We start from the raw sequence: 24,517 nt of genomic DNA, 5'->3' as shown, positions 1-24,517 counted from the left end.
ACGTCTTCCCCACACGCCTGGTTCTGGCTGACATCAGAGCAGAATATGGGCCGAGGTGGACCTAGACAGACCTTTATGAAAGCTCCTATGTTTCATGTCTCTGACAACTGAGGTGGAACTAATAAAGCCATTCCTCTAACAAGGCAAGCCCCTAAGGCTTGTACCTGTCAATCAAGAAGTCAAGTTTCAACTTTCTAAAGTTATTTACCTGCATAAGTCTGATCCGGGAAGGTACTGGGAAAACCGTGAATGAAGAAGTGGAATTAATCGGAGATCACACCACCTTTTTTCCCACCTAAGTCCTGGGGATGCTGGCCATGAGGAACATGATAATGTATCCTGAAAAACATAAAAAGTTCCTTCTCAGTTTTAGGTTTCACTATAAGTACTCAGCAGACGTGGAAAGAGAGAGATAGGCTTCAAAGACTTTATATTTCATTTGGCATTGTGTTACACTTTGCCCAAATCATTCGGCATCAGTTTTAGCTAGCACTGAAGAGATTTTGAACTTTTTTCTCACAAATAAAACAAAACTATATAAACCTCAACATCAATACGCTTAGACGAAGTGCGAGGAACAGCATTCTAAAAACCTAGGGAAAACAGATTGTGTCTTTGTTTTGAAATGACTAGTCATGAATAGAAGCGAGTATTTACTACATACCATATCATCAGCTACTACTTTTATACCTGTACCCTGAATAAAGGTGATCTCTGAATTACTCACTATACAATCATAACTCAGTTGTTTCCTGTGGCCCCATGCACATTGACATATACGTATATTCTAAAGACATCACTTCAAAAATCTGATAATTGTGAATGGGATTTAACAGATGATGAAAATTGTTTAGACAAAACTACATGCTTACGATGAATATTTTAATCTTACCTATTTACACAAAAGGTTACATATATGAAAATTGAAATTTATCATGTCTATGATCATATCTACAAAGAACGAGTATTTAAATATCTACAGTCTAATTTCACCAGTATTTTTACAGAATATAGATTCGAACAAGAAACATTTATAAAAAGTGAAATGATCAATATTTATTTTTAAAAATCCAATACCTCTTCCTTTCTTTATAAAATGCTTTACAAAACACTGCTAGTGATTTTTCTGAAGAAGCACAATTCTTGCTGAAATGTATGTAGTACTTTCAGTGTTTCAATAAAATTGTACCTGTCGCTCCTGCATCATTTACGATTTTTTAAATCTCAGACTTCATATTTTTTCTTACCTGTACCTTCTATAAAATAAATACTACAAAAATTAAGTACATCTTGCATTTTTCTAGTGTGATTTTTGTGTAAGATCTACAGAATTATAAAGCTTTGCCAACTTGAACTTTACTTTTACATAGATGTTCATGTATATAAAATAAAAGATCACTATGAACACCAATTTAGCTGAAGAGCAGGCTTTTCATAAGTAGATTCACTTATTTAAAAGACTGAATCTCTGGTGAAACATTCCGTAGATTCAATCCAAATAAATAAATGATTGGCTAGGACGACTAAGCTAGGACATTGTTTTGAACATGTCCTTGAATTTTTAACGATTTCTGTCTGCTTTCAGGAACCTTTTTTCAGCTGTGATTAAACTGGAGGAAAAAGCTGAAATGCAGCAAAAAGTAGGGATTCAAACCTGTCGGCCTAGGTCTGGCTGCAACAGAAACGTTAACCCTACCTTTAGCTTGCATAACTCTGAATTGTTGACAAAAGACCAAACCCAGTCCTATCTACTCCAAACTCTGAGTCAGAAGTCTCCTTCTTGTGAATTACCAGGGCTATAAATTAAGCAACAGACTATGGCTATAAGTCACAAGGCATTTTAGAGAATATTCTGAGAAAAAGGAAGGACTATGACATGAGTTGTACATAATTTAGGAATTCATACAGAGCTCTCATTTGGTTTTATGAAGCATTTTATTCTCATTACAAGGAGACATCTGAGATAAGAAACACATCCCGGTCTTCAGCGGAAGAATTTAATTTAGGGTGAATGATAGACTCACGATGCTCGCTTATATTATTTAAACTAAGAGTAAAAGACTTGGTTTCAGCAAATTATTATCAGCTCAAATAGCAACTATAGCTAATTTAGATCAGTTTCAATAACTACAGAAATAGAATTCACAAATGGAAACATGTTTTTTATCCTAAAAGTGAAGTTAGAAACCAAGTGGCTAGCAAAAAAAATTTAGGATCAGCTGCAATAGCCTCTCTACGTGTATACATATATAGACTGTTGAGATAAGTCTGTTCCTGATGTTGTTGCACTAGTTTTTTATTAATTTACTATTAATGTTAATTTATTATTTTTTTAAATTATTTTACCAATTTTATGGGGTTTATCCCATTTTTATGAATTCCTGCTCCCATAAAAGTGCATAAATCCTGAAGTTTTTCCAGATTATAATCAGGCTTAAAATCTGTGCTATTGGCTTCTAAGACTCCAGGCTCCTATTTAAAATCTTTGCCAGTAAAGTATGAAAGAACAACAAAACAAGCTAGAAATTAAAAAACACGAAGTCTACCAAACAGTGCTTACATTCTTGGGGTTTTTAATATATCTGTAATAATTATGCTGTATATTGGTTTAGCTATTCAGTGATTTTTATTTTATCTGAGTATTTTCACCTATCACAAAGCCAAACATGCAGCAAAAAACCCTTTAGAACTACACAAAATAATGGAAATTTTGCATTTCCTGGCTAAGAAAATTGTTAAAAGGCCCTTGTTGCACTTCATTACTAAAAATCTCATTGGACGTCTGTAGCATTTCACCCTAAAGAGACTTTACTCCATAACGCTATCATTCTTCAGTAAGATATTAAGTGCGAGTTACTAGAAGCAAAATGCTCTCACCTTAAAAACAGGCAAAAAACATGAATCTAAATCATCCTTTGCCAAGTTTTGGATAAGAAATGAAATAAAAAGCATGGAAAAAAATTCTGAAAAAGTTTGATACCTTTTCTTTAAATAGATATATTTCCATTTTGATAATTTTAATTCCTATCCTGTGCAAACAATCTAGAAAGAAAAAACATCTGCAAAATCCCTATTGCCCAGATTAAAATAGTAATCATACCCATCAAGGCAAAATTTCAGCTCGTATAATTTGTCATAGTTTAATTTGCAGCCATAATATCTGGCAACTCTTTTTGCCCCCTATAGAACTGTCTATCTCCAATGTTAATTAGAGCTCCTCACATGTTACTGTCCTTTATTAGTTACTTCCACTTAGTAGTACTCTCCTGTGTAAATCCATCAAAGAAACATAAGCTCTTACTGTGTTGTTAGGATGGTAGTTGAGATGCAAACCACTGTCACAGAGGGGAGAGGATGTGCCACTGCTTTGGTCACTGGGGGCACCTAATACAAACATGAATACACCAAAAAGTCATCATTAATCTCTAATGCTATAATTCAAATTTGTGTGCCTATGTCTGCATGCATGTATTCCCCTCCCGCCACCAGTTTTGTCACATCGCACATTCAGTTGCTTTCTCCCTTCAGACAGCATCTGCCTTCTGGTTTGAGCAGAGTGCTTTTTTAAGACGAGTGGAGGATCAAGAATCCTTCTCCTGGTGCTTAGCTTAAAAGATTTAACAATCTCTTTGGTAAGGAGAAAAAAAACCCAAAGGTTTTCACAAATTTGATAATAAAAGAAAACGTGTACTTCCTCGCTTGGTCTTCCCTTGAAGGAACTAGTCAGGTAACGCTTTTGGTACTCAGTGAAGTTTGCAGTCCTAACTTCTTGTAGCAGCTTAGGAAATCACAGTGCTACACCTCAAAAGTAACATGACAGGATCGATGGAAATGCATGTTTGTGTGCGTTACTCAGGGAGGTCCGCAGTACCACAATCTTTCATAAAAGGGACAAATGTACTGGATACATTTTTATTTAAGAATATGGTGCTTTAAATTTTTTCTTGTTTCACTAATAATTTTTAATACCTAGGCAAAAGATAAAGACAGTATTTCAACAAGTGATTGTGTAAAATATTATTTCATAATTTAGTTTATTTAATTCCTACTAACTTAAAATCAAAGGCTAAAAGTATTGAAATAAAATATTTATTGTTTTGTTGCTTAAAAATGCAGCAATTCATTTTACCCTCTTAGGATTAAGAAGCAGAAGGAAAGCAGTGGTGACAAAAGGCGCAGGCTGACATAAATATGCTTAGATATGCTGCAACTGTCTATAATTATGCACCCACATTCACAATTTAATATAATTAAAGGAAGACAGCTGTCTCCATATGTCTCTCATGGGGCTAGTTGACTAAAACTCAGTTGGACTTAAACAAAATACTAATCATCCCAGAGTAATTTATTTTTAGGTAGACAAGACACCTCCACCAAAGCCTCTGAATTTTAAATGGTGAAGTTAAGTCCTCTAAATATACACACACAATCTCATTTTCACATTTACAAGACAAAAACTCTTTCAGACTAAAATGTTATCTGTTGCTGCCTGAAAAGCTGCTTTTAAATACTCTGCGTCAGGATGCAGAGCTAATGGAATCCCACCTCAACTTTGCTGATTCAAAGCAGCCAAATGCCTGGTGATCTATTTTTCAAGAAATTTTTTGCTTGAGGTGAATGTTGCTACAAGACCTGACAATACCAGCAGCTCATATTCAAGCAGCAATACTTATCAAAAAAGCTGCTGTCAATCACCCTCGAGGCACAATGGGTTTGGAAGCTGCAAGCGTTTACGAGCATGGAATCAAGTTTTCTTTTGGCCAAGTAGAAAGGCTTACATGCGCAATCTTCATTCAGTGGCAGTTTGAGAAAAGCAGGTGCTCTTTTCAGAAAGGACACAGTCAGGGTCACTTCTTCCCCTGCGTTGCGAAGGACCTGAACCTGGAAGGGAAATACAGAGAGGACACCTTGAAATAAATGCACGACCAAAACGTGTCAGCGAACGCAAGCAACGCCACACCGTTTTCACGGACCAGAACATAACTGCTTACTGATTTATTGCAATGACTTTTTTTTTAAAAAAAGAAAACAAGATGTAAAGCTTGGTATAGGCTTGACTGTTGTGTTTCTAGCCACATGTGCAGGTAACCACGTGGGGAGGCACTGGCCTCCTAAAATAGCAATGGCTTTGCACTGTGCTATTGCACAACTTGCTTCCTGACGCTGCTCAGCTGTGCACCTCCTCCTTTCAGATTTGGCATCATCCACACTAGCATCTATGTATAAAAAAATACATAATTTTTTTTGCCCCCTGAGGTTGACTCAGAAATCTCCAACCAAAACAATAGCAGTAGTTCCCACAGCTGTGCCATAATCCTATGAGTAAATCTTTCCAGCAGCCAGAGTTAAATTTAGCTGAAGCATTCCAGCATGGATGACAGACCTAATCTTCCTTACAGCCACAGAGGAAAAGTACCTATTTTAAGCCTTAAGTCTTAGATAAGCACAAGCTTGGTTTTGCCAAAGGGCAGCCTGCATTTTGGACGCAGGAAGGCATAAACCACCGATCCACCTGTGAACGCTGTTAGCCTTCCTGTACTCTCCCACAACTGCTTCTGCGGCTTTTGTTCACACCTTCAGCTTTTGTGCGGTCTGGCTGATAGGCACCTCGGGACACACAGCAGAGAAGGGGAACCCCGAGCACCTCCCCAGAGCGGCACAAAGGAGGCACAAAAGCAACTAAGCAAAACGCTGTACCTAACAGTGGGGGAATAACATTTGAATCAGTTTATAATGTGAGAGCCAAGAAGCATCAGGTCACACGACTCTGTTTCAGAGAACAACCACCTCCTGTTCTTCTGGCCCTGTAACTTCAAACCCCTTCAAGGGTTGGTTTAATTTGGGCTCACAAAGACAAAAGATTGCACCTTGCCTCTGTCCGAGTGACTGCACTCGTACCGTGCAGAGCCAGCTCGCCGGGAAGAAGCGTTGGGAGAGCTGCTGCACAGTGACACACTAGACAAACGCTTTAAACTAGCCCATATCTTCTCCCTTTCTGCTGTGTTTTCATGGCGGCTGGATAACACACAGATAACCCTTCTGCCATGCTGCTGCTTGTCAGAAAGCCTTGTAAATCCTTTACAGAGGACTGTTACACTTTAGTCTATGCCTATCATGACCTGGGCATGGTGGTATTAGGTCAACAGTTGGAATTCATGATCTCGGAGTTCTATTCCAACCTAAAGATTCCATGATTCTATGATCAACAAACTGTCCTACAGATTTAGTTACACGCATGTGTATAATATACACAGGGATGCTCTCACATGGAATTGCTGCATTAACTTAAAGCAATTCTTTAAGAAAAAACGTTGACTTTGCCTTTAAACACAACACTTCCTACTCAACACTGGTTGCTACAGAGGAGTAACAATATGATGACAGAATATTTGATTCAGTATCTGAAATCAACTCTGAAATTTTAAGCTCTTTATTCCTTAAAATAGCACGGTGGTTGTCAACGCACAATTTGCAGTGTAGCAGGTATTTATATCTATGTGTGCAAATAAACGCACACACATCACAACAAATTTCATCAGCTTGAACTGCATGCCAAAAACTTCATCTGCAACATGAGCCTCTTCGACGAGCACTTCCTGCTTCTGATATGGTTTATACCTTAGAATTCATAAATAGTATTTATTTCATGGACAGAAGATGATTTGCAATCTGCAGAACAGTAGATCAAGACACTGAAGTCCCGAATTCCATCAGAGAAACCATACCATATCCTCAGCCTTCACAGAAAATTCACCCTTCTCCTCACTTACGTAGCAGACACACAGCTCAGAAGAATCATAGCCAAAGCAGAAACTTACAGGCATGGATTCTCTATTGAAAGGACAGATGTGGATAGACAAAGTACAGGAAAAGTCCAGCTACCCTCTGCCTTTTTAAAAATACTTCTTTTTACTGAGGTATAGGGAAGAAATAAGTGGAGAAGTTACAGCATTACCAACTTTAAGTTATCAAGTCACCTTTTAAGATACGTAAGAGTAAGTGGATATCACTTGTGAAAGAAGTTGAGACAGTAAACTCTGCCCCTGAACCTTTCTTCTTCCAAGTGTAAAACAAGCCATAAGTCTACATGATTTCATTTGATAATATATTGTTCTGTAAAGGCTAGAAGTTGCTATAAGTATTCTACCGTGACCTTTTCCTCTAACCCCTCTCTTTCTCTCTCTCAAACCTCTTTATCTCATAGGATGAAGAATTTAGGCTGGTACACATTTTAGTTGGAATCAGCAGTACTTATTTCACTGAACTGTATTTTGGAGTGTATGAAGCATACAATCCAGGAAGTGACTAGATTTTGACATGCAGAACAAAGACTAAAGAGAGATAAAATATTAAAAAAGAAAACTACTAGGTAACAATTACAACAAAGAGGAGACGAGCTATCAATCCCATTTCTAGTGATTAACAAAGCCATTCTGGGAAATAAGGGTAGCTGAAGCAAATGGGATTTTTAATTAAATTTATTACTTGCCTTTTTGTAGCTTTCAGTTGAAAGCTTTACTGTTATTTCATATGTTTTGTCTTTATTTTACTTCAGAAATGAACAACTACCGAACTGTTTTAAATCGAGTATACCTTCTAGGATTCATTTGCTTTGTGTTCTCATTCAACGTGTCCATCATGCCATATTGCCGCTGCTCCATGCAGAAAGAGAATGAGGTACAATAGGAAATCTATTCGTACTGAGGAATGTTTTGTGCTGTACCAGAACAGCTCATGTTCACGAATGGAAAACTGGTAACTTTTACCAAAAAACTGTAACAGCCAAAAGCAACGTGACTAATTCTTATTGAGAGTTAAGTCTGCAAAAAAACCCAAGAAACACCCACACTTGAAAACAAAGTCAGTTTGTGTGGAAGATACAAGACAGTATGAATTTCTAGAGTTTAACAAACATGACTCCAATTCTACCAATAGTCAGAGATAATGCCGTATTATATTTTCTCTCTTCTTCATTGCCTAATATCAGTTTAGCTCAAAACTTTACAGAGCTGTTTTGGTAAAATGAGGCCTATGTGAATGTATTACCTGGTCAGGCTTGGAAAATATACATAAATGAAAAACGAATTTATCTGCACAAGTATATCCATGTGGACCTGAAGAATTGGTAGCATATTCCACTAACAAAGCAGAAATAAGCTTTTACCACTGAAGTCAATTCATGAACATACTGAAGAAACCAGTTGTCAATCATGATGTAATTTTTAGACAAAGAAATGGATAGATATCTGCTCAGCCATCCTTCTCTCTTACTTAGAAGAAAGCTCCCTCACATTTATTGCATATACATTGCCAATACCTTGTCAATCAAGCACTATCATTGACAACGTGTGTGTTCATTATTTCTGGCAGTGTTAATTCTAGAAATATTTCAAGGTTACTTTCAAACATAAGAGGGAAGTAGACTCTCTAAATCCTTTACACATCTTTTTCAGAGTCACAGCATTTTTTCTGATTTATGAGGAAACCTCAGAGCTAGGTTGATCAGAGGGACTAACTCCAGAATTTTTTGCCAGCACTATCACATATTGTAAGCATGATAAAAATGAGTGAAGACTAAAAAGATAGGGACAACAACAACAACAACAGGTCACTGCAAAAAATATGAGAATTTTAGTCCGCCCCCACTTCTTATTCTACAGAACACTGTCTGGACATACTGTATACAATTGCTGATTGATCACCAAGTTCCATGATGATCCCATGCCCCACAAAAATATACCAACACTGGGTAGAATACAACTAACATTTCTCATCTTGTTACAATTAGCTGTTTACTTAGTGAGTGACGAGTCCACAATTAATTGCTTTCTTTTAAAATACAAAGTGGCTATTTTTAGAAAAAGTGCTTCTATAATAACTGTACAATCAAACTACCAAAGATAACGCTAGCCACAAATAACGATTCTTATCTGTCCTGGAATAGAATTAAAGCCTCATCCCCACTGTGTAAAAACGGTTAAAAAATTTTCAATATTAATGAAATGTAGCTGTAGAAGTAAGGGAATTTCAGTTCATTACTCCTAATAGAGAAGGCATTTCTAAATTTTAATAAAATAAAAATATTTAAAACATTTGTCCTGTTATGTGAAAAGATATAAATAGACATAAGTTCTAAAAAGTGAAAAATAATCATATTTTTGAAAGGAATATAATTTTGAATAAATTAGAAACTTTATTAATTTTTTTTTTGTTGTTCAAAATAAAAGTGCAGCAACTTCCTAAGATGATTTTTCATCATATATGAAGATTTTGGTGAAAGTGAGATAAATTCATAGTGCTATATCCAGGGAATATTTGCCTGACAAAATTTAACTCAGTAGGAGACCTAACATTTACAAATTCTAACAAGATTATAATGTCTCCCCACCATAAGACATGGAAAAAATCCCTTCCAAAGAGATCTGTATGTCTATGCATTTGACCCGACAACTTCTACAGTATCCCAGATTGCAGAAAATGCATCACCAGGCACCATTGAAGAGATTTGTTTATTCTCTGTATCATTGAAAGGTAATAATTTGTTTTATTTCCAGAGGCTGTACTAACTACTGAAGATGTATGGGGTTTTGTCACAAAGTCCTAGATTTCTAATAGTTTTGAGATCTTCTACAAAGCCCTAGATTTCAGGAGTATGAATTCACGTAACTATATCAGGTTTTAATTTTAATAGTTAACAATGAATAGTACTAACACTTAATGTCTTGATACAGATATTGTATGGATTAAATAATGAAAAGCTATTTAGTATTGCTGCTACTACTTGATTTAGTTTTATATTTTTATTTCATGAAGTGAGCAATACTAGCTATTGATTTACAGGTGCGCAGTGTCTATGAGTCATCCCTACAACAGGAAGAAGCTGTGACACTGGAAAGTCGTAACATCTCCTCATCAACGTTATGGCTATGCACTAAATTCCTGCTGCTGTTTTAGAAATCATATATATTTAATGTAGAATGAGTTGAGGTGACAAGAACTATCAAACAAACATTAAACAGTGTCAATAAACTTTCTTATGCAAAGCATAAGCCTACCACCAGTGGGATCAAGAATTAATTTATTTATACCACAAACAGCCCTATATAAACTTAGGATATTCACGAGTGAAGTGAGACAGGCAAATATAACAGTTGTGCTTGTCTGAACAAGCAGCTGTGAGAAACAGTGAAATTAGAAGAGTCAGTGTTTCTGAAGGACAGTGTCTACATTTCCATGAAATTACCGTAATGACTGCAAGGGGGTCATCTGAAGAATTTTATGGTGATGTCTGATATTGCTGAATAAGACCTCTAGATAATAACAACACTAGTCTGAATTTTTAATAATGTCTACAATGATGTTGCCTTTTAATTTTATAAAACCTTTTAAAGTTCCAGTTCAAGGAAACACTTGAGCATGTGCTGAAGTCTCTCTGAATACGTTCAGGAAAGCACTGAAGTGTGAAGGCCCTCTGATTTCAGTAAGTATTCTTTCCTGAATAAGACTTTAAATCCCCTCTGAAACTACCAATGAAACTTACCCACCAATGAAGTAGTAAAGATTTAAAATAGAAGACTTGTTATGTAGTCCCCAAGATTTGTGTTATTGTGAACTGGAGCAAATTCCACCCTTCAGTGCGCTTTAAAGGAAGTATCAGTTCTTTAATGAATACCTTGAATTATAAACATCGGGGGGGGGAGTAGAAGACAACTTCCTAGCCACGATGAAGAGGTACACAATGCACTAGTATCTTGTCCATCAGCAGGTACCACGACACGCATTTTGGTACAATCAAAGGCCTAGCACTAGAAGGCTCACTGCATGCACACAACTGTCTTGAATTATGTGTATTTAAAAAATCAACTCTTTTATTCAGTAAAAGCCATGTAGTTAATACAGAATATTTGCATTAAACACAAATCACTGTATGGGGAGTTTTTAATTCCTGTGGTCTAATATTTATCACAGTATTCACCGACAATGACAGTTAAACAACAAATATAATAGTACAAACTACCAAAGCTTTTTTTTTTCCCTCCAGAAAATTTCTCTTACTAGTGTACAGAGCAAACTAGAACACCATTTTATGACAGCAGTTCCTACTCAGGCTGTATAATTCAAAGTATAATTCAGACCATAGTTTGACACTTCCATAGTTGTAGGTTTTATTCTTTTGCTATCTGGACCCAGAACCTCTGTTAGATATTTAGATACAAGCACAAATTGGCCGCACACTAGAACTGGGAGCTTCCTCAAACAAGGCAAACGAAATGTAGGATAGAGTGGTGCACACATTGAGGGTGCAGGAAGACATGCCCTTCTATTCAGAACCCACTTCTGCACGTATCTTGCTAATAGCACTGTTTAAAAAAAAGTGCAGGAGATGCACTAAGATTAGAAATTACAGCAAAGATACCCTACTCAGCCTACTGCTAAGCAATTATTCTGAAAAGTGGCAGATAGAGGTTTATGGCTTCTCCAGATGACACAGGAATTGAATCAAGGTGGCACTTACCCAGCGAATGCTCCAGCTACTAAGGCACAATACAAAAGATCTTTCCAGAGCAAGGTCCACAGAGATTCAGGGTTTGATGCTTTTCGACAAGTCCCATCAGACTGGCCATTTAGAAACAATATTATTCTTGATTCCAAGTGACAACACTCGTTTAAGCGAGGCCATCAGGTGGTTCCTCAGATGGACAATGTCATACCAGTTATCTTACAGCTATATTCAGGCCTCCCTCAGTGATCCTTGCCCTGCCTGTTTTCACAGGGACGCAGAGGTACCAGAACATGCAACCTCAAGACTCCTGTATAAAGCATTAGTAGAAAACAAAGTGATCCACCTTTAAAAATAGATTTCATCCTGTTTCAAGCCTACATGCAAAGTAGGCCGTTTACAGTAGCTGACATCTACAGAGTTTTCCTTCATAGGAAATGACTAAAATAATCAGATGTAACCAACATGAATAAGTGTAATGAGGAGGTAGGAGAAAGATTAATTTCACAAATAATTTATTGGAAATAAAATTAACTCACACAAAAAAAATCCATCAGGCAACAGAGGCCCAAATATAGGTCACACAGAGAACACAGACTCCTGTCAGTTCATTCTTGAATGCGGTAAAAAGAGAATATTGTCACTTCAGTGATATAGTTACAATCAAGTTGGAAAAAAGAATCTGTTTTTAAACTTCTAAGGCTAACACTTGTGGAATGGAATTACAAGTTTGTCTAAAAGATCTGATGACAGCTTTCTGGAAATCTTTAAACTTTCTTATGCTCCATAATCAAAACTAAAATGTTTAGTAATCTTTCAATCAGAACAGCAGTAGACTGCAATTATTGCTTAGTTGCACGTTTATCTTTTCAAAAGTAATAGAGGAGTGCCTCAGCAAAAGATATAAACATGAATACCTGAGGAAAAACAAAATTATGAAAGGAAAAGTCTACAGCATTTTCCTGTTCTTCTTTCATTAATCTTAGCATCATTAACAAATACAACCCTTAAAAAAATATTGCTATAAGTGCTTAATTTGCATTCTTAGGTCATGTACCCTAATTTTGAATTCAAGAAAGACTGCACTTACTGGTCATCACAGTTCATATTGAATCCTTAGAAGGCCATTACTCCAATACAGAAACTATGAAAAGCAAGGAATTAGAACTGGTTAAAATTTGAAGTCTACCAAAACTTGCCCTGGAAAACCATACCCTGGAGTCCCTGACCATAGGTAACAAGGGACACCACAGGTCCCTGAACTGAAATGTTTCATACTGTATTCTGAAAAATGAAAAACATTAATTCCCTATACAGATTCTAACTCTTAACACATTATTTACTGTGATCTATCAATACATTCTTTGACTCATCCCAGCTTTGACTCATCGGAGTGTCAATTCTAATGAACATGTTGAATCTAGTTCCAAACAATAGGTCGTCTTAAAGTTTCCCAACCTGTATTCCATGGACTACTATCGGTCTGGGACTGATGTCCATAGAAGAAAGAAATACTTGAAGATGCATTTACTAGCCGTTCAGCTCTATGTGATATGCAGTTACACACGCGAGAAAATACCTACAAAAACACACACAAAAAATCAAAGAACCAGAAGACTCCAACACAAACTCCTGCCAAGTTTCACAAGCTTTTTTTCAGGGTATCTATATCCAGTGAGTGCATGCCGGAATTCAGAGCTGCCTATCTTTGTTTTCACATTACCTACTCTATGTATGGCTCTACTTCTCCAGGATTACTCAGCTAAACAGTCTGTGTAGTTACGCGGTCTTAAGAAACCCTCTCCTTTAAACTCTCACAGTTGTTCCGTTTTTAGAATGTTATTACATATTCAGCTGCTGGGCACATACTATCTTTCTGAGCTAAATCATGAACACAAATTTTTGTAATTATATATTTAATGAGCTCCAACAACTGGATAAGAAGAGTGAGGCAAATCCCTTAATAACACTGAAAATATCAGAAATACGAGTAGAACTGTTCCTAGTGAAGCTGAAACTAAACAACATCTATTCTACAACTTTTTTAAGTTATGAAATAGGAAACTTAAATTCTTTTGGATAAAACTTTAAGATAGTTTTCTAATTGTAAATTACAGCTCTACAAGACTGATAAAATCACCGCTATGTATTTAGGTAAACTACTCAACCCCACCATCAGTCAAATAGTATAAACCCAGAAGCCTAATTCTGGTTTCAATAGGTTGTATTAACACATAGGTTTCATTTTCTACCAACACTACACACTGCCATTACAATCGTATATATTTGGGTAAACCTCTCATCGGTATCGTATCTCAGAAATTTACACAGGAACCAGATTTTGTTTGGGATCAATTTCATTGACACTGTTCAAATTAAATATCTACCGAAGCCACTTCGGGAGGAATGTGCGATGCTCTTATAAACAAAACAAAACTCCTACAGAAACAGAAGCAGCCTTTACACCGTTGCAATAGGAGCTACCTTTTTCTACACAGCTTCGCCAAAAGGTTGCACAGCAGCCTGGGTGCACTGGTGTATACAGCCAGATGGACGATAGGCTATCCCATCAGTCTACAGAGGATTTCTTATTTAAGACAGAAGGTTTTTTGAACTTCATAATAATTGGAAACCAACAGACAGGCTATGCTGAGACTGTGGTGGTTTTTTTTTTCCTTTCAACTACATGTTATGGAGAATATTCAGAAAAAGCTGTCAACACCTGTAGAACATTATGCAACATCCAGAGACTTTGCACATTTCAAAGATTATTTCTTTTAAAGCAAAATCTATATTTTGATCCGTATTTTATATACAGATAAGATGTAGAAATTCCTCCTACTTATTACCACTCATGCAAATAGTATCATTTTAGTGATTTTAGTCCAATATAATATAAAATGGTAAGAATATGCCAGAACCATAATATACTAACTCTGTATGCTACCAACCGATTCTTGGTATTGCTATTCTCCAACAAGAATTTCAGATGGCAAAACCATCTTTAAATGAAAGCAGAGAAATTTAATGAGAGACATCCTCTTGGACTAAAAAAATTAAGATTATTTAGGGTATAGTACACTATGATACGTATCATTATTCCACCACATTTCCCTGACTCATTTTTAAGGCAAGTTTTTGATTACTATCCAGTAATCTGCAAAAAGACAGGTTATACTGGTATGGCACTTTCTGGTGATAAGAGCTGCCACAAAACCACTCAGTGCTGGATACAGGCCAGAGCTTCAGTCATGAAATTACTAACAAACTAAATGGGAAAAACAACACATAATAATATCAGTATCTCTTATGTAGAATATTAAGATTTTGCTCGTAGCCTGCAGGTATTCTGCCATACAGTGCATGATAATGCATTCGCTACTCTAGGGGAAAAAAAAAAAGCGCGTGAGCTGTCCAACAGTGTAGGAGAACACAACAGATTCCAGCAGATAATCATAAGCTGAATTGAAGAAAAAATTTGTGTACGGCCTCTCAAAACCAATAGCCAAATTTCAGCAATTAGCCAGGAAAACCTTAGAGGAAGGTTAGACGTGACTTAGTCACTTAGGAGTCTCCATCCCCTATACAAAACTCGCATAAAATATTCAGCATAATGCATAAGACTAAAGACATTATCCACGTTACACGAAGAAGAATAAAATGTCAGCTATATTTACAGAATAAACTGAATTGTTCCATATTTATCTGCATGATTCCTAGAGTACCCAGCTACAATTGGAAAAAAAATCACTAGAAATCCTTTTACAAACAGATACATCCTTTTCTTTTGCTAGAAGACATTATACTAAAGCCAAAAAGCTTCCGATAGAAGCTTTTGCTTTTTCAACAACAACTTTTTATTTAATTAAGAGTAAAAATCAAAGCAACGTTGAAAGTGGAAATGTCTATTTTTTTTCTAGTAAGCTGTAACAGAAACTGGACAATAACTCGGAATTAAGGCCTCCAACTTTTGCAGATAATGCGTGCTCCTCAATAGAAGGCAATAACTCCAGTCAAATTATTCATTTTAAAGGATTTGGAGTTCTTTATTTTCACAGTTAATCGTATTGCACTTTTATTGTTGGTTTTCTTTTTTCATTACAGCAATGAACTTGAAGGGTCTGAGTTTTCTAGCCCTGATTATTAACAAAACAATGAAGCTGCTATTAAATACGTAAGAGTCCCCTGCTCCTTCAGTCAGACTTCAAATTTACCAGAGTTAAGTGCTCTCACAGTTGTTCTACAGGAAATTTCTAACACATTTACTAAATAAATGTGGTTTCCTTGCATGCAATTTGTGAAAAGATTATTAGTAACATTCAAAATGCTTACACATTACTAAAGTACATAACATGTCAGCTATTGCTTCTGTTCCTAACGCTTGAAGAGTGAAAGTCATCCCGTTGACACAGCATTTTGAAGCCATTCCTAAATTTTCAAATCTTTTAACAGAGACAGGTCCAAGATTGTCGGAAACATGGCTTGAGTATTTTGTCTGACTAAGGAAAGCCCCAGTTCTGGGGCAAAGAAAGAAAGATCAGTCCCAGAATAAGAGTTTGCTCACACTAATCCCATTGCAAGGCTGGGGTCAAACACACAGCTAGTGGCAAATTTCACATTTACATATTCAATATAAAATTTGCTGTTGGCAAATATGACCTTAACATTTACTTTCCATGAATAGTCACACTAATCAAGCTCCAGCATTTTAATGCTCATGAAAAATGAATATAAAACAGTCTTAAAGAGTTTGAAATCAAATTTTAATTCTAAATTTGAATAAATATTAATGTACCAGCCTACTCCTATTTGTTCAGTTCTAAATGTTAGCAACTTCACAATGATATAAAGAATAATTCTTGGACAAATTTGTATTTGAAGTAATGTTTTAGATCAATATATGCAGTTAACTGCTAAGCTTCTTGGCAGCTCAGGATCTAATCTCTGAGAAAGATATTTTAGTACTTCAGGGAATGTGCTCAGTGGTAAAAGTTTTCAGCTGAGAGAATGCATAAGAATATACTTTCATGCCATTTAATGCAACAGCAGCCTCTCTGCTGCAGATTAATCATACTGCACCTAGCTGAAGTTGAGAAAATGACTTTGTTCATCACAAATATTTGTTACAAAGAAAGTCTCAAATTTTCTAAAATACTTAAATTTATACTTTTAGGCAGAGACATAGATATTTTGTTGGACCAGGATCCAACATAGTAATCCTGTAATATGAAATTTTCACAAATAATATTGCCTCAACATTTTTAGCATCATTTTTCATCAGCATTTAAATTAAGAGTCTTGGCAAAATTGAGTTTGGAGGTACTCAGACTGGATATTAATTAACTGGAGGGCATTTACAGATATCTCAGAAAGAAAAGAGATTAACATATAATTCCAAGGAAGTAAAAAAGACAATTTGTATTTCAGCATAATGATGAAATTGTGCTGAATTACAGGTTTAATCAGTTTATAGCATGAGGTCTTCATGGCTTTCGAAGTTAAGCATAAAACTGATATATTCATCCAAAATGATCAGGCTACTTATCCCATTGCAACCCTTATTTTACCTGTTCTTATTTTCCTAATTAGGCAATAACCCCACAGAAATCCATTCTTGCCAGCAGTTAATTACCATTTGAGACTATAAAATCTCATAAAAACCCCATAATTTGTAGACTGTTACATAGGGTGGATGTGTTTTCTGAAGCAGAAATTGCAACATCAACAACAAAAGAAAAACAAAATGCTTTGTAAAACTGTGTTACATTGCTGCTAGGTGAATATGTCAGAATACCACAAATGAATGCACAAACTACAGGCCTCACTTTTAGAAAGTCTGGGCCCCTCACACCTTAATAATTCTGGTTTTACAATCTTCTCTGTGCCTTCAGTTTCTACAAAAGTTCAGAAAATAACCAAAAGCATTCTGATGCTATGTAACTGATAGCTATCTAAGGAACACCTACACAGAAAGATGATTCAAAAAATGCACACTTCCATTTAGATAAGAATTTCCTGTTGAGATATAAAGATTTTGGTTTTGATATCTGCTGAAATATTAAAAGCTGTAGCCGTACCAGTAAAACTATAAATTTAAACGTCTTGGTAATGCCAAATTCCAAAGCTCCCAGTGTTTTAATAGGAAAAAAATAATACTTTGTCTCACAGATTATTTGTTGTTGCCATTGTTGTGCAGGCGATTCATCTTACTTTAAAACCTCACTTATTGATTGATGGAAAGATGCTTTATACAGTCTGTAAAAGCTTGTCATCCTTCCTGGTCTACTGGAAGATGGCCCTGTCATGGCAGGGGTGTTGGAACTAGATGATCTTTGGGGTCCTTCCAACCCAAACCATTCTGTGATTCTATGATTCAGGGTGAAAGATGTTTAAACAAAATACTTTATTGGTTAGCATTCAGTATGGTAAATGCTAGCTCTCACCAACACTTCTCTCTACAATCAGTGAGTCGGAAATAATACATTATGACCAGAAGTGCACAGGGGATTTTGAATGTGTTTTGTATTAGTTTTTTCATGTAAATATGACTGAACAAAAGATGTCAAAAACCCCTTAAGCCAACTGAGATATGGTGAAGATTTTGTCTATCCATTTAATATGTAAATACATTATCCTCAGAACAGTGTAAGTAAGGAAGGCATTTCAGTATTTCAGGGAATCTAGAAATATCCTCAGTCCTTTTTGCTGCACACCATCATTTAAAACATGGGAGTTTTTTGATGTAGGCCATTCCCTTGAATTTTCCTTTTAACGGGTCAGCACAATTAGAACTTTTGAAATATTCTGACTCAGTATTGGCTTGACAAGGGCATGTGAAGTGCAATAGAGCTATGTGCATTTGCTAGACCTCATTCAAAGACATATGCCTGGTATCGCCATTTCAGCCTGAGCAGTGGCTATTTCCCATTTTGCTCAGAAAAGTGCAGACAGCACAGGAAGGCAACGACTCCCGCAAGTCTCTGCACTAACATCTAAAGAACAGGTACCCTTTGCAATTTTTAATGAAGAGTTTTGTCCCTCTGTAACCACACCTGCACCAAAGTTTTTCTTGTGATCTGTGAACCTCTTACTACTGCAAGCTCTTTTACTGGCTGCAGTATTGCAAAACAGCTAATGGGAAACAGGTAGTACCAAACTGAATTTGTAGAAAGACGCTAGTACTATCAGGGCAAAAGAAAAAAAGTATACATCTAGCAACGGGCCCAGTGCTGACAAACAGATACCAAAACACCAGTACCATACTGTACCATACTAGTGGCTGAGAAGTATGGGGTGGGCCATCTGGAAACCTCCATGTATCTGGCTGGAACAGTCCAACACTGGATACTACTGAAAAATACATAGAGTCCATTCTCCTTTCCTCTTCCTCCTCCACCGAACAAACTGTCAAAAGACAAAGACCCATTGTAGAGGAAAAAAAAAAAAACAAAAAAAAACCTAAAAATATGTACAGGTGTTAGACAACCCCTGGATAAAAAGTTTTTTCCTGGCATCCATCTGATTGTACTATAGCCAGAACAATGACAATTCTGAAGAGTTAAATCAGGTATTGTAACTGCTGGAAAAATGTCAGAAGACTCTGTGTGTGCGCACATTTGCACTTCTTTGAGCACACCTCTCACTTAGACTCCTTCTCACTAGCTACATCAGTACACGTGCTCTGCTTTGTCCAACGTGCTCTCTTGGACCCATGTCAAGCCATAACAAATACAGAGGTTGCCTTTTAGACGTGGACATCTGCTTTCAGTCTATACCACATGGCTGTTACCAGTTTAAAGAAAACAGTTGTTGCCAGTCAGACAGTATTTTCTAGTCCTTATGGGTAAATGAAATTTTTTTAATACTGACCAGGGAAGATAATTTTCATGCCTATAGAAGGTTTCATTTTTCCCTACATTAAATTGGAGTGCTTTGTGTATGTTTATTTCCTCTGCCTTTTGGAGGCTTTTGATGCTCTCTAAGCTACTCTTGTCTAGTCTCACTAGATTATTATGGCATAGTTAGTCCAAGTAAAACAAAATAATGAAACACCCAGCCAAAGCGGACTATGCTTTTTCAAATATAAGCCACACAGAAACAGATTTAAAATAACTGGGACGCTGGTGCTCCACCAGAAAGCCAGCCCCATTTTCTTTTTAATTAATGTAATACCATTGATATAATGTAATGGTATTACATCTATGCACAGCAAAGAAAAAATGAGACTCCCTGTACCAAAGTCAAACTGAGATACAACTGAAAGATGCTGTGCAGACTGAAATCTTTCAGAAAGCCTTCTGGAGGGTGAAACACACACACATATAAACAAACATTAAATATTTCTATTTGCTTCCCAAGGGAGTGAAGAAACCTGAGCCTTTACAGCAAAACAGCAATGTAAACAAGGTCACAAACAAAGCACATCTGATGGTACATATTTTAAATCCATTGCTCAATTATCTCTTTTCTTTGCAGGTCAGGCTTTCAGCGTTAATAGAGCTGCAAGACAAAGGAGGAACCAATGGCAGTTATTTGAAGGATGTTGCACAGTATCTGGTGACTCAATCTTTCACTCTATCCCACTAAACCCTAATGGATTTTTGCTTTGAGGACTGTAACTATGTAATAAGGGAACAACAATATTAATCATCTAGACTTGGTATTAGTCATGGTGGCATATTCTACCCCCGTCTATTAAAACTTAGTAGTACCGATGATTAGTTTTAAAAGATGAAATCTTAATAATATGACTAATATATCTCAGGTATCTTGAGAAAAAGAAACAAAAAGATAAATTAGGAAGACAAGTAACACATTAACATATTTTAAAAGTGTAACATCATACTTCTTGAATAAATTCAAGCCTCTACTGAGTTTGGCACAAAATTTAATTATTTAAGCACTAAAAAGCCATAGCTGAAACCAGATTAGAAAAGCAGCTGAATACATGTTACGAATACAGCTCCAGCATGTGTCCTAATCCAAGGAATTTCCACCACAGGAAAAAAAGAGTAAACTATTTACACCTACTAGGCTCTTTTCCACTTGATGGACACTTATTTCAAATCAATGCTGAAATATTTGACAGATTATTATTAGCTCCAAATTTCATGACCAATAAGGACATTGTAAATACTCTGTAACAGATACTGTCATTAATTGCACCTGGGTAGCTAAGGTGACATTAGCACATTTTTTATTACTCAAGTCTCAAATGAAAAACAGCAGCTGTGTGGAAAATGTAGTAACTTGTCCCCTTCTAATGAAGGAAACACTGGATTTCCAAAAAGTTTATATTTCACTTTTAAATTCAAAAGTTACAAATTGCAGATCAATCATGGTCTTCCCTTAGAAGCACCAACTATGCAGCTTCAATATTCAAAGTCACCATTCAGTCCAGAAGGGAAAGGATCAAATGGCCGTGCTGCAAGTTATACAGGGTGGGATCTCTGCCCCAGAATATGAGAATGTGGTAACCTGCATTTGCAGGCCGCGGTTATCGCTGTCACCAAACAGAACAATATTAATGTAGAGATCCTTTTCCATAACAGTTTCTGAAGTACTTCATACAATGCAGTGAGTTAAACCTGATAATACTCTAGGCTCTGTTTCACACTTAAGGAAACAAAGATAACATAAAAACATAATTTACCAAAAGACACATTTGCAAAGTCAAGATGGAGTGAGATTTCAGATCATTTGGTTTCCAGTCCTGTCTTACAAATACAATATGCTCATTCTTCTGCTTAAAAACATTTACAAAAAACATTACCAAAACTATTCATAACGGATTTTCAAAATCAGTTTGAATGAAATCACAGTTTTAAAACAAAGAATCAGAGTACGTTCCATCAGCTGCACACGATTGCAGTCAAGCAGCTACAATTCCCAACTGCCAACTTCATACAACACGTATGGCTCATGGAAAGCAGCATAATCACAGCCCTGCTAGGAATGCCGAGGAAAGGGGAAGCAAAGGATACAACAGAGTGCATGTGGACGTCCCACGTCAGGGGGAAAAGGTGTCTTGTGCAATGACATCCCACATCATTCTGTTGGAAAAGGTGTCGTGCAAAACGCGACTTGTGCAAAACGCAGCTGATGGCTGAACTGAAACACAGTGCTACGTAGAGTAGCTAGCTCTACAGAAAATACACCAAAGTCTAAGTATCTATGCTGTCTTGAGACCTACTCACACCTCCACAGGAGCTTTTCCTGTTGCTTTTCAAGGAATGCACAAATGCCACGTTAACTGGCACATACGAACTACCATTTCTCATTAGTAACATTCCCCAAATTTTCTCCAAGTACAAGAAATAAGAAATTATTTTATATCCATATTAATTTAATTCTGGTTTTGTTTCCAAAGAGAAAAACAGGTGCTAAGATCCAAAGAAACCCCAGTGATATGTAACCACAGCTGTTGGTAGTACCTGAGATGCTTTATTCACAATGTTAAGAACAGAGACATAATCTTAAACATATCAGCAACGTTCATTTAACTGACATTCTTCCTTCTCCATGGGCCCCAGATGCTTTGGCACACTATAACCCTGGAAACAGTAAGAGCAGTAGATCTGACACAAGATTTTTGGTAGTATGCATCTGAGTTGACTTGTACTCTCCCACTCCGAGCCACTCAGTAGTAGCTCAAGGGAAGTAGCTCACTCCCTCCCAAAATTTTGTCCACTGTTAGTGGTGTAGTGGCTAGACCCAGAACCACTAAAAATGTCCAATGTCCTACAAGAACAGCATTATGTTGGTGATTGTCTACCTATCTTTGTTTTATGTTTGGATAATCAATGGAGGTAAGGACTACAGATACATTAATTTCCAGACTAGAAATACGTTCGTTTCCAGCCTTAAGAATAATCACATCCATTGTGAGCCCTTAAAAGACGAGGCATGTGGACTGACAAGTTATGCATTTCTGGACCATACTAATTAGACAGAAGCCTAAACTCACAGGTCTGTCTATGTGTAATCCTAATTTCAGCCTTTAAAACGTCTTGCTGTAAAATACAAAGGCCAGTCTACTGGAAAAGGAATAATTAATAAACCCAGACCAGAAAGAGCACAAACTCATGGAAATTAACAGATGTAATGGACTCCCTTTACCCCTACATTCAAGATCATATTGCATTTTTGAAGTCAAATTCCCGGTATGATGTTGAGAGATTCTTTCAAGAGAATTGCTAGATTATTTTTTCTTCCTCAGCATCCTCCCATGCTGACACTTCACCACAGAGAGCATGTATTTAGTTTACCATAGGAGAGCACTAAGACTGAAGCAATGTTATGCTATGCTCTGACGGGAGTCATTACAACCCAAGACAAACAACAAGCTGACATTCAGCCTTTGATAGAAACTCCTAATGTCCTTGCATGATATGAATAATATTCTCACCTTCTACAAGCAGAAAACTAAGCTCAAAATTAAGTCATTCACCTAGAACTGAAAAAAAGAAAAAAAAAATCAGAAAGGAATTGTGTAGCAGCCTCCAGCAAGGTGCTCTGAGAACTTACTAAACCTACCTATCCAGTCTTCTAAGAGTCTTATCTATCTATCTATCGTCTACTTGCCTACCTACCTATCTATTTGTCAGATTCAGGCTTCAGATTATAGTACATCTCTCAGGTAACAGGATCTGTGCATCACTGAATACTGTGATATCATCAGATCTAATAACTAATGGAAGACAGTAAAGACAACAAAGGAATGCCTATACGTGTTAAGCCAACTTAAGTTCACTATATATTGGGGAAAGATTCTCTCTACTATAAAAGATGGTACTAACTTGATTAAACTACTTAAATTTGAAATTCAGATAATTTTATAGGCATAGCACAGTTATCAGTAAAGCAGGGTGAAATACCAGGACCAGCTAATCACCAGTGTAATACAACAGGCTGCAGTGATCACGCCACAGGTCTTTTCACTGCAGAGCTATGAAGATAAGACATATGCTTAAAATGTTTCTGTAAGCAGCAAGAAGCTCTGGATCTAGAAAAAGAACGAACGCCCATAGGATGCACACTGTAGATACAAGTCTGAATTTTCTACAGGCCTCTTCAGCTTTACACACTGAAAGGCTGGTTTACAACGAATATTTTCTAAGACATTAAGACAACCCAAAATAGTAACATACTCTCGCATAATATGATACCTGCTAAGTCTTAATTAGCTACAGAAAAAAAATCAGAAAGAAACAAAGCTCCGAGCTCATGTACCTTGCACCGCCATTTGAAAGGTACCTAGACACAATAAGGATTTCAAATTAAGCTTCCACTACTGTTCGACTCCCTGCTGTGAGCAACTATGTTCCACACACTTCCTATTTTCTCTGCTGCCTTGAGATTAGAGCTACAATTTGATGAAGACCCTGCAAGAGAAAAGTGCTAGAACAACTCCAACTGCAAAAATCATGCTGCAGACTAAATCCCACCTATAACTCCTGCGGGCAGACCAGGTGATGCACCTGCCCTGTACTCAGGGCTATGCCTAAACCCACAGATGACTACACAATGCATAACCACCTCTATCATTACTATAGCAGGCTTTACAGCAAATTTACTCCACAAATATACAACATACGATGGTAAATGCTTCTGAAAAAAATAATTATCAGAGTTCATTTACATTGGTTTTTTGTATTTATTTTATATTTTATGTTTATAACTCCTCTGCATATCTTAAGTTTATAAAATCTCATATGGACATTTTATCTTATTTAAATATTGCTCAATATTTACTCTTTATTCTCAAAAATTATTCATAGTTAGAATAAAGATTTAATTTAAAATGTATCTGCTTCTTAAACTCCTGAAACACTTTTACATACACAAATGCACATTCCAAACCGGTAAGATACACCGTTGGTTTATTTTTGAGAGAATTATCTATAAGGAGTTTGAGAAGCAGGTTATGATGGACAAACAAGGTATAAACCAAAATCTAACATTATGACACTTGCTACTGTATGTCAGTCTGCACCTATTGGCTTTTCCAAAGTCTCT

At 36.5% G+C, this 24,517-nt stretch overlaps 1 protein-coding gene across 2 annotated transcripts in view; it reads right to left on the bottom strand.

Annotated features, from left to right (window-relative positions):
• The window catches only part of SNTG1 (syntrophin gamma 1), a 153,044-nt gene that overhangs the window by 99,133 nt on the left and 29,394 nt on the right, over positions 1–24,517 (bottom strand). For both annotated transcript variants that reach the window (XM_086472624.1, XM_086472626.1), the window contains exons 7-9: positions 4,779–4,881; positions 3,302–3,384; positions 209–339 (exon numbers count right to left, since the gene is read on the bottom strand). In XM_086472624.1, the coding sequence (XP_086328750.1) occupies positions 209–339; positions 3,302–3,384; positions 4,779–4,881 (317 nt within the window). The remainder of the gene's footprint in view (positions 1–208; positions 340–3,301; positions 3,385–4,778; positions 4,882–24,517) is intronic.

This window comes from Leptosomus discolor, chromosome 13 (assembly GCF_034619465.1).
Source record: "Leptosomus discolor isolate bLepDis1 chromosome 13, bLepDis1.hap2, whole genome shotgun sequence".
Lineage (NCBI taxonomy): Eukaryota > Metazoa > Chordata > Aves > Leptosomiformes > Leptosomidae > Leptosomus > Leptosomus discolor.
Note: the sequence above shows the minus strand (reverse complement) of the source record. Positions and strands in the feature narration are given on the sequence as shown.